The sequence below is a fragment of the Empidonax traillii genome, unplaced genomic scaffold (assembly GCF_003031625.1).
Source record: "Empidonax traillii isolate 1590-97213 ecotype Southwest subspecies unplaced genomic scaffold, ASM303162v1 scaffold471:size1368335, whole genome shotgun sequence".
Classification (NCBI taxonomy): Eukaryota; Metazoa; Chordata; class Aves; order Passeriformes; family Tyrannidae; genus Empidonax; species Empidonax traillii.
Window position 1 is genome coordinate 743035 of NW_020955664.1, and position 11308 is coordinate 754342.

Consider the following 11308-nt stretch of genomic DNA (forward strand, 5'->3'; position numbering starts at 1 on the left):
TACTGTGGGGAAATGAACTCCATCTCTCAGCCTGACCCAACAATAGTAGAGGGGAGGATCTTGATATTCTGGAGTGCATCTTTATTGAACATGCTGGCACTGCCAGATAGGGCAGGACAGCTGGGATGAGATGGTGAAGTGGAGAAAACACAACTAGAAGCTTTTATTTCCCCTATACTTGTATAGGGGAAATTTTGTTTGACTAGACGTGATTGCGAAATTTAAATTACTTCAAAATTTTGTGTTTTTTTAATAACATTCTGTCTTCTGGGTAGGTCAGAGAGAAGAGTGTCAGTCTGATGGAGTGGCTCCTTACAAGGCACTTCACCCTATGAGGGTGGAGTGCCAGGTGCTTGCATCTGTATTTTCAAGAGTGAGGGCAGATAGGACTGTCTGATGGGCATGCGGCTGCCAAGAAATCCTGATTAATTAGGTAACTTGGGACCTCAATGTCTTGATGAACAGGAGTAAATGTAGATATCAGGACTACACTTCAGGAATTTCTACATGCCAAGTCTATTGTTTGCCTTTTCCTTTAAGTGGAGCTTAAAGTTTTTCCAAATCTGCCACTGACATTCTTAGTAGTAAAAATCATTTAACAAAACAGTACCCAAAAATGGGTAGATATTAGACTTAGCTCCTTTCTTCTCCAAGTATTTCTGCATTCTGTATCTCTACAGAAAAAATATTATCAAAGATATAATACCTAAAATAAATTGGCAATTGTACAAGGTGGATAGTTATGTATTCTTGAAGAGAACAGAAAAATCAGAAGGATTGAGGTCAACAACTATTTGACTTCAGTGCAGTTGAAGGATATAATTTGAAGTCACTCTAGTGTAACAGAACTGTACTCTTCATTGCTAAATACAGATTAATTTGCCATCCATATTTAAGCTGTTTTGACGTGCAAACCTTTCTGTTGTAATAATAAAATTATTACCACATCTTAAGGTAAGAAAGACATTAGATTTTTATGAAATGCTCTCATAGCTTTAGTTTAACTCTTGCTCATTCTATGGTTCACTTATTCATTGTGAGGGAGACGCTGTACTTCTTTTTGACTTTTTCAAGATTAATGTAACACAGGAATCACATAATTAAAATCAACATTTTATACATGTGAGAGTGGTGAAAGATGAGTGAAAACCAGAAAGCATCCTTTGTTGTGTGCGGATATCTCCATGTGGCTGTTTCATGAGAAAGTTATAGTAAGTTTTATGAGTAAATGACCTTTAAATCTATTTCTTATTTTACCAAAATTTAAGTAATATTTTGGGAAAAAAGTTGTTACCAGATTCTAACACTGCTTCATATTCTTAGACAGGAAATTTGAAGAGAAAATGCCTTTATCTGAAAACTGGCCTTTGCAAGCAGACAATGATATAGGGGTTAAATTTTGCTTCACTTCTAATGTTCCAGCAGAGGTGAATCATAACCAAATGTTTCTCATTAGTTTCAGACTATTTCATGCCTTCCTTGCTTTATTACTCTTTTTACATTCTCTTAATAAAATACCTGAGAAAAAAAGTTGAAAACTTGTCCCATTTTTCCTGTCACTGAGTATACTTTACAAGGAGAATGTTAAACTTCACAATGATTTATTCCTCAATTAAGATTTAAGGACTGGATAATCTTCATAAAGTAATGATTGGTGAAGTTTTCGTATAATAGTTTTGCAGGTAATGGATTCTGACAATGACACTTTAAAAAAGGACAACTAGATCAAGTAAAAAAAAGATGGGAAAACAGCACTGTGAGTGTTCAGGTTATGCTGATGGCCAGGACTATACCAAGACAAAAGCTGAAAACTGGTACCACAAAAGCAGTGCATTCCCATTAATGGCCATTTGGACAAGATCATGCCCCACAGCCTGCCTCTTGCACTTTATCAATATCTCTAAGCACCTGGGAAGTTTTCTCTCCTAGCTGGCTCAGAAAGAGGTGGAACAAAGCCAGCAGTCTTGTCTTGTGGTCCCTGCAGTGTGCTGAGGCAATCTTTGGCTTGTGGAAAGGCTGTTAGGACCCAGTTCAACTTGGAGCAGGCGTTGAATTGCTCTGTGCTCCCGGGTGAATGGCTTCTGGGAATGGAGCCCCAGTAAAGTTGACATAAAACTGCCTTTATGCTTTTCTGGCCAGAAACATCGCCAGTATGAAGAAAGATACTAAATGCGCATGTGACCAGCAAGACGAGCAGGTAGGAAAAGTCAGAGTCCCATCTGACATGCTAGGAAAACATTTTCTTGAAGAAACATCAAAAATCACGAAGTAAATACAGCTAAGGATCTTCTGAGAAAAAAAATAGTTTGTGATATTTTGAAAAAGCATTTAGGTATTTCAAGGGTAGGATAAAATGTGTCATAAACAAGGAGAGAAAATGCTCTTGAAGGTCTGATCACTGCCATAGGTCTATTAGGTGGTCTACATACAGACCTATATATAGACAGTATATATACACTGTCCTCTTTCCCTAGAGGCAAATTTGTCACTTATTTCTTATCTTTCATGTTGCATTAAAATTAGTTCATTTGGGAGAAGAGTTTACAGGTATGAAATACTGTATTATAGACCACATTTTCTGGAGAGTGAAGAGAGTTCAATAAACTCTCTTAAGTTAGCATCATGAACTAAAGGTCACTGAATCTGCACATGGAAACTGAAACTGGCAGAAAATTGCTGCTGGCTTAGTAATTCCTAAATATTTTTCAGAGGTGCTTGGCATCCTGGTCAGTGAGTTTGATCTATTAACAAAAGACTTGGTTTTCTCAGTAACTTTTCAGACAACCTTCCAAAAATAACTGAAGCCCAAACACCAAGGCTGAAACTCAAATAACCACCTAGATAGATTTTAGTAATTATTGAGTCTTCACATAGGATTCGGCACTTGTTTTTCAAAGTTTATTCATGTTATGCAATTAGATATTAATGCTTCTAAATGTTTCTCTCCTTATAATCTCAAAAGATGGGAGAAGGGATATCTTGATTAGATTTTTGGATTTTCCCGTATATGAAAAGCTGAGGTGCAAAAATGTCAGAGTCAGAATAAAAATTTACGTTAAGCTGCTGTGGTACCTTTTATAATTTAGTGGGGTTTTGTTGTTGTTGTGTTTTTTGTTTTTTCTTTTTAACCCCCGCACTATCCAAACAGAGGTCATCTAAACAATCTGGGACACTTGTCAGGTCCCTGACCTCTACATGGAGTCTGGACTAACGGAAGGGAAGAAGGACATCTTTAACGAGTTGTGGTGCTATGGTAAGTTGTTATAATCACATTAACCTGTTCTGATGGGAGCTTTTGCAACTGCTACAATAGCAGAGCATGCAGAAGTGACCATACACTGTCTTCTTAGCTGCCACAGTACCCAGGCTGACACAGTTACTGAAGCCATTAGCAAATGTGGGTTTGCATAGGCAATAGATGCAGCTTATGACTGTGCATGTGTGTATTCAGCCACCTCTGCAGGGCAGGATTTGGGATCAGCCCCATGAAAGCTGGGGCATCTGTATCTCAGGGGCCTAAATCCCCACTAACTGAAATATACAGATTTAGCAGTGCAATAAAAGGCAGGGCCGTGAATCTTAGAGTAGTACGTTAAAGATGCTCTGTGACCATATGGGGAACGAGTCCTTAATTCCACAAGTGTACAGAATGATGGGAACTACTGATGAATTACAACAATCAGGTCCATCCTTATGTCAGCTCTGCTGTTTTGATTTAAGTTTCCCTAAAAAGTGCTGGCTCTGTGTGTTGTAAATGTTTTGTTCTGAATACATAATGTTCAGCAAACTTTCCGTAACCGAAGGCACAATTGCAAGTGGATCCTTCTGGCTTTGTTGGCAAGTTCCCATTCATCCAGCCCAGCAGCCTCCAAGAGCTGTTTGTTGAGCTCAGCATTACTGAATGGCTCACTTGAGCCCAAAGCGCTGTATGGCTCACACTGGACTTGAAGCTGAAGTTCACACCTTCCCTAGAACAAGCAATTGAGTGAAGAAAAGTCCATAAACCCAGAAACAAGGGAAATGACACACAGAGATCCTGTTCATAATATTGTCATCTGAACTCTCAAGGTATATTTTGAGATATTACAGATTAATCTGAAGAGAAGGAAGAAAGTTACTAGTTTTTTTTGTCCAAGCATGAGTCTGATGCCTGGGGAATATTGTATGCATAAGCAATGAACCTAAAATTTGTGAGGAAATAAAATATGGGCAGTTAAACATTCCCTTTCTTGCTTCAGCTTCACTTCTAGATGAAGATGTTTTCCAGTAACTATTTAATCAAGAGAAACTCTTGTTCCCACTTATGTTTTCCACCACCTTTGAACTCCCTGTTCCTTTCTGTACTTCAGTACTCCAATGTCTTTTGCTGTTCTGAGAATAACTTTGTTTTTCTACACATATTGTATCTCTTCTGTCTTCCCGCCACTGCATCTGAATTCTGATATTCCATGGGTGACTGAAAAAGTGCATTAATCTCTCTTCCTTTCTGTCAGTAACATCCCTGCTGTTAGACATTTTATGTAGTGAAGCTTGTGGTACAAAGCTGATGCTGATCACTAAACATAAGAAAGATGAAGCAATGTTTTTTTTATGTGAGCCAAGAAAGGATTCCAAGTAAGTTTTTATCCAAGATCAGATCTTGGATAAAAAACAATGAGGTGCAGCTCCACGTTAAAAGCCATCTCTGGTGCATGGCTGATAAATTTACTGGATTGTCATCTGAAGGTGATCATGCAAGGAAGACTTATTTCAATTAGTTTTTTATATGTGTAGCCTTGTGGAGCTGACATTACCTAAGAAATGGTTTTATCAAGCAGCAAAGAGACTTAGTCTGCTGCAGTATCACGTGTAGGGACATTTCAAGGAGATTGGTGTATATTTTATTAAACTGAAGGGAAATTTCCCTGCCAGAATACAAAATACATCTCATTCTCCTTACTTTTAATTCACTTTTGTTACCGAATCCTGTGTTGTAAACAAGGTTGAAAGGGAGTTTTTTACAAGCAGCAAAAGTTGGTACTATAAATATGAACATTAGAAATAGAGCTCACTATATTGCATGGATGAACTGGGAACAGATTTTTTTCAAATCTCTTTCTGATACAAAGTTACATAAGACAAGATCAAGCCATCATGCAAATATAAGTTAATGAGGACTGCACAGCTGTGAAGCTATGTGATAGGTGTCCTGGTACTAGGAGGGCACATTGTATCAGCTGTGCTCATGGAGGCCAAAGAGGGCAGGGTTCAGTTTCCAAATAGTGCCTGCCAAATTTGTGCCTGGCTGAGGAACAAAGATTAGATTTCCTGAGGAACACTGCTTGGCACTGATGTCAAGTATTCTCTTGCGTGCTGGTTGACTTTGGTCCTTGTAAAGGCATAAAATGCATGTCTAAAGCCAGATGAATGGTTTGCAAGATGTAATTTTGCAAACAAATACAAAATGTTTGCTCATATAATATACAAAGTAGTTGGCTTGACTAAAAATACAACTGCTTTCCTTAAAAACAATCAGTTATGGGTGGAATATCATTGACTCATTCTACAAGAGCTTTTGAGGTGCCAAACCATACCCCTCTACCACCCTGAGTGCAAAGTGAGACTTTTAGAGGGTGAATCCTCGCACAGGACCAGACTGATGTCTTGCTTGAATCAGGAGATTCGTGTGCCTGAGGAGCCAGCTCAAAGCACAGAGCTCGAGGACCAACCCTGTGGCCTGGTTACTCCACGTTGCCTTACATATGGTATTTACATGCTAATTACCCAGACTTCATCAGGTCGGTGGGCAGTTCCCATCACTGGTGTTTCAGAAGTGTTGGCACTTGGAATGAATTCCCTCCTAACTGACTTGTAGCAGCCCCTTTTCTAGCTGATCTGTGCTGGGTAAAACTTCAAGCGCTCACTGAAACAAGGGTGAGCTGAGATCTGCAATATCTCAGACAAGACCCCTGGAGGTGGGAGAGTTGACCAGTTGCATTAGTTGGCCATCATGAACTGAGCAATCTGGTGTGATGGCCCAATCCCTGCAATGTGGGCTTTGGAAGCTTCTGGATGGCCCATCTGGGAAGTGAACCTGAGATTATGCCACACCAATACTCTGTTTTTGGGGGCACATGCAGCCACTCTTTTTCTTCCCTTCTTCATTCCCCTGGCACGAGAAAGCTTTGCCTGGGAAGTCTTTGGTGGCTGATTGTTGGATGCCTCAGGAGACAGGAGTGGGGGAGCAGGGCTGTGGGAGCGTAGATGGAGGAGCACTTCCAAATCCATTTTACCGCTGTTTAATTTTTCTCAGTTGTCATTTTTTTTCTAGGGAAAGAGCCATGTTTGACATTTTCTGAAACATAGCCCATCAATTTCATGGTTAAATGACATTTTTGCAATAATTTGGTAACCTAGTTTATTTATCAAAACAAGGCACCATTCCTTACAAGGAAAGGATTAACTTTACATATAAAAATCACTCTGTAGGTCAAGCTTTGCCTTACACTCTTCTGCTTATATAAATTCATGAAGCAAATTGTGTTTTCCTTTGTCTTTCCTCTCACCTCAAAATTTCTCCTCTCATCCATATGTAAATCAAGTCTGCGAGTTCTTCTGGAAAAAAACCTGTCTCTTCTCCCCTTGTCTCTACAAAGCTTGGCACAATGGGAACCTGATCACTGAACAACGTTTTGAAGAGGTTTGTGCTCTGACCATTTGAATACTTGAATTTTGTTTATTAGCCATAGAGAAGAGAGGCTGTGGGATACAAGTGTTGGAGCAATTGATTTCTAAAGAAATCAAACTGGTATTCTGCAAGAGCATAGAGGTCTATGCCATGGCAAGGATGAACCCTGTATTCCAGCAGACTCTGATGAACAAAAGACTAATGCAAATCAAAGTCTGTTTGGAGCACTCGTGCTTTTAGAGGTGGTAACTACAGCAACTAGTTCAGAACTTTTTCAGATTAAAAAAGAAGGTATTACACAAGTCTTCTGTACCTACTTGTGAGGAAAATAAAACTCTGAAATTTTATCTCCCTTAATAATTTCTCCAACAAGGACTTAATTTCTGTATCTGTTTGGGGAAGGGTAAGATCTGCATTACCTGCTAGATGTTAGGACGAGGCTGAATACAAAACCAGGGATATTTTTATTATTATTATTTTTAGATCAAGTAATTCAGGTCTGTAGAAAGGAGCTGAATTATGTGAACAAATCCTGGGTCAGGTTGAGGAGAGGACATAAAGATCAGCTTCAGTTCAAATTTCAGCTTTATCCCTGGGTTCGATCTGACCAAACCAGTTCTCCTGTTTATCTGTCATTTGTTTCTTCAGCTCAGCAGATGACCACTTTCATTGACAATATAAGCACAGCCACAACTCATTTACCTGTGAGGTCCTCATTGGGCCAGGAGCCAAGTTGGCAGGCTTTGCATGTGTATTCATCAGATACATATTCGTTCTCTTTACAAGGAGTGCAGGTCCAACAGCAACTCACTTCTCCTTTACGAATCACCTGAGACAAAAATTGACACTTGATTTATCAGCATAAACATACATTCATGCTGTCCCAGTTGATAATTTAATTTTTTAACCTTTTTTTTTCTTTTTTGATAGAAGGGATTTTTAGATTTTATTTTAAAGTGAGTTCCTTTTCACAATATGTTTTCATATGTAAAATTTGACAAAGTTTTTGAGTTCTCCCCTTGTATAGGTACGAGAAGAAAGAAACCACCAAACCCAGAGAAACATAAGTAGAGGTACAGAAGGAAAATAAGATGGTTTTATTCCTCTTAGACTTCGCAAAACTCAAAATTTTATAGATGGAAATGTACTTAAAGAAGCCAGTACGTGATACTCAAGGAACATAATTGATTCCACTCTAGTCCATATAGGAAATCATACTAACAGCATTATGTCTCTAAGGGTTCATTAACTAAAGACTTTTGTGTGCTTATTTTTCATCAAATTGTGAGTGATTTTTTAAAAATTATTTTTTCCAGACATCAAACTTAACATGCTTTTTCCAGAATTATTTAATTGCTGATATCTAATTACCATTTAAGAGTGAGAGTGTTATCTTCATCCATTCTAACATCTGATCTGATTTCTCATTTCATAATTTTCTGTCAAATGTTATTTCATGCCTATGATTGAAATTCAGACTTTTCAAGTTCCTTGTTTATCATCTCTGGGCACCGAAAACATCTGTGCTTCTTGCCAATATGTCTTTCTTCTGAAGTAATGTATTCCCAGTTTCTCTACTCCTCCTGCACAATTTATAAACAAATACTCCCAGTTATAGCATAAGAAGTAGGTTGACTTTTGTATCTTTTGCAATTATGAATTTAGAAGGTGTATTCAAACCTGGATACTTGGAATTTGACAAATCTATCAGGATACTGGTACTTTGATAATTTCTTACTACCAGCACTACCAAGGAAGGATTATGTATCCTTCTCTAGGAATAAAGAAAATTGTTCTCCAATACTCAGAATCGGTTAGAATTTGGGGGTTCCCCCCTGCCTTATGTTAAATTTCTTAGTCAGCATTATTTTTTTTTCAATTCTTGAACAATTATTTGTTGCATTACTTACCTGTAAACAAATATTTTCTGTCCTTTTTAATAGAAATAATTCTCTTTATAACAAAAATTGTTTCCCTTTCTCCTTTTCATCTGATCAATCCTTTAAACCTGCACTTATTTAAATAATCATATGTCTGCATTATTTCAAATCTATGGAGCTGGATTGTGTTTGGATTTTATCAAGTCCATCATGTGGATGTACTAAACGTTACTGAGTGTTGGACATCATTACACCGAATGCTTTGAATTCCTTCGTAATAATTCAGTCATGCAAAAGTTTGCGGGAAAACTACCACACAGCTTGGTAGGGTCAAGCTCTCACCATCATCTGTGAAGACCATGAAGATAAAGACTGAGGTGAATTTTGAGATTTATAATCAATAACCTAATGAGGAGCAAACAGAGCATTTCAAACACTGTACTCCAGTGTATCTCAGTGTGTGATGACTTGACTTCATAGTGAACAATCCTCTTTAGAGAATCCTTGAGAGCAGGGGCAGAAGTGGAAGGAGACTGTGTTAATGAAGAACACAAGATACTTCCCGTCACCTGTGTTGTGCCAACAGGTCATAAAAGAACTTGGAACCACACAGTTCTGAACATATTAGCTGTTTGTCCATCTCTATCCTCCACATATGTGACAGTGGCTGGAACAGGCTAACAACAGACCCTTATTTAGTTACCATGGGAGTAATTCATTCCACCTGCCTTTATGTGTCTGAAGTATGTTCTCATCTGAATCAGCTGTTCTTTCTGGGTATCTTTTACCCTCAATGAAGAGAAAGAAGTATTTCTACACCAAGCTTGGTCTTAATGGTTTTGAAAGCCTACACGAGAATAAGATGACTTCTCCACTGAAATAACATATTATTTCCACTGATCAAAAAGGAAATTCAGAAATCTAACTCCATATGCCTACACTGAAGACAAATACAATTGGTCTGATGAAACTCAGTTACTGACTCTGTCGAAGACCAGTTAGTGAATAAAACATGGTGACCTTGTCCTGAAATTCTGTAAAACCAATGCTGAAAAGATTCACTTTACATTGAAGAGCATGATCAGCCTCCTACCAGCACCTCTCCAGAGCTACATTCCAGTTTTCAGTCATGCCATTCAAAACCATGAGAAAAGTGACCCAGCTTCCATTGAGATTTGTCAGAAATTATAGCTGCTTTTTTTATGGCTGTCCATGCCCATCCACTCATTCCACAGATTTTATATAAGGGACTGCAAGGTAAGCTAAGGACTTACAGTATTTTAATTGTTCTGCAGTAAGTGTCATGGGATGCTGAAGGATAATAGTGTATCATTAATATGTGACAGATACACCTACCCTCCTTACTGCAGCATGGAAAAGGCGGAAGGAAAAATAAAAAAACCTGGGAAACAAAGAAGCAGTAAAACAGGTATGATTAAAATAACTTGTTACCTACATTTCCCGAGGTTGGAAGTAGTGGCGTATGTTGTTGTTCTCTGATGATACCACAGATTTAAGGTCTGAGTAATAATGTTCCATTTTAGGTGACTATGTCTAGCACTGAAATAGTAGCAACTATTATTTATAATTTACCTGCAAGTGTACTGACAAGTCCCAGATAGGAATTTTCACTCCACTGATTCAGATGCTGTAAAAATATGCAGCAAAAAGCCCCCAAACAATACTTGTTTGCAAGCATTTGGAATATAAGTAAAACCCCAAAAAGTCCCAGATATGGAAGTACAAGAAAATGACAAATTATGAAAATAGTGAGATGATTCCGATAGGAGCAAGACCTAAATACATAAGTGTGTACATTTTAATTAAGGTGTGGGATATTGTCTCTATGTAATAAAGTCAAGAAAAACTTGCTTTCAAATTTCAAGGCTGTTCATGCAACAGAACTGAAGCAAATGATGAAAATATTTACCTTTATCTGGCCTTTTTCACAGGGTTCACTGCATACAGATCTGATGATATTACTTTTCTCTGCCCATATTTCATCATCGTCCATTTTCAGCTCACCGTTGTCCCAGCTGCCAACATTGATATAATCAAAGTAGTCCTTCCCCATTTGTTTAAAATTCATGATTTCATATCTTTGGAAACACAAAGGAGAGACATGGCTATGTTGAGGACAACATCATGAAATGTTTCAAATTAAAGGAACATCATACAGTCAAAAATCAAGCTTGTTAAAATAAAGAAGGAAAAATTTAAAGCATTGTACTTGCCCTTGAGTATCTCAAAATAATTTCTTTGATATCATAATCTTTCTTTTCCTTTGTATTTTAACTTGGGAATTTTGGAATGGTTTATTTGTTGGATTTTTGTTTGAGTTTGTTTGTGTGATTTTGTTGTTATTGGGTTTTTGTTTGTTTTGTTTTATTTTTGTTTTTCTATCACCATAAAAATTTCCCTGAACAGTCTGGGGTTAAGTAACTGGGCTCCTGACACTGACTATTTGTTTAAGGAAAACTGGGAAATTGGTCAAACAGAATTCATTTTGTGCAACTTTCAGCACTGAAGACAATTGCATAAGGAACCCCAGTAGCAGATGCTGAGTAATCTAAACTGGTAATGGCAGTTCCGGATTCTGCGTGCTCCTCATTGTCTGCAGGTGCTTATTCCTTTCCTGAGAGAAGAAGTCTGAAGATAAACTCTCAAAGTGAGGTAGAAGCAACTGTGGTCTGTGGGAGCAAAGGAAACTTCCTGTGCCAAAGACAGACAGTTACAAAGTAGTCTGTCCAGGAATCTTTTT

General features: G+C 38.0%; 1 protein-coding gene across 6 annotated transcripts in view; it reads right to left on the reverse strand.

The window, feature by feature from the left end:
• GRM5 (glutamate metabotropic receptor 5) overlaps nucleotides 1-11308 on the reverse strand; it is a 244947-nt gene that overhangs the window by 25395 nt on the left and 208244 nt on the right. For all 6 annotated transcript variants that reach the window (XM_027895821.1, XM_027895823.1, XM_027895820.1 and 3 more), the window contains 2 exons: nucleotides 10478-10646; nucleotides 7370-7496 (listed from right to left, as the gene is read on the reverse strand). In XM_027895821.1, the coding sequence (XP_027751622.1) occupies nucleotides 7370-7496; nucleotides 10478-10646 (296 nt within the window). The remainder of the gene's footprint in view (nucleotides 1-7369; nucleotides 7497-10477; nucleotides 10647-11308) is intronic.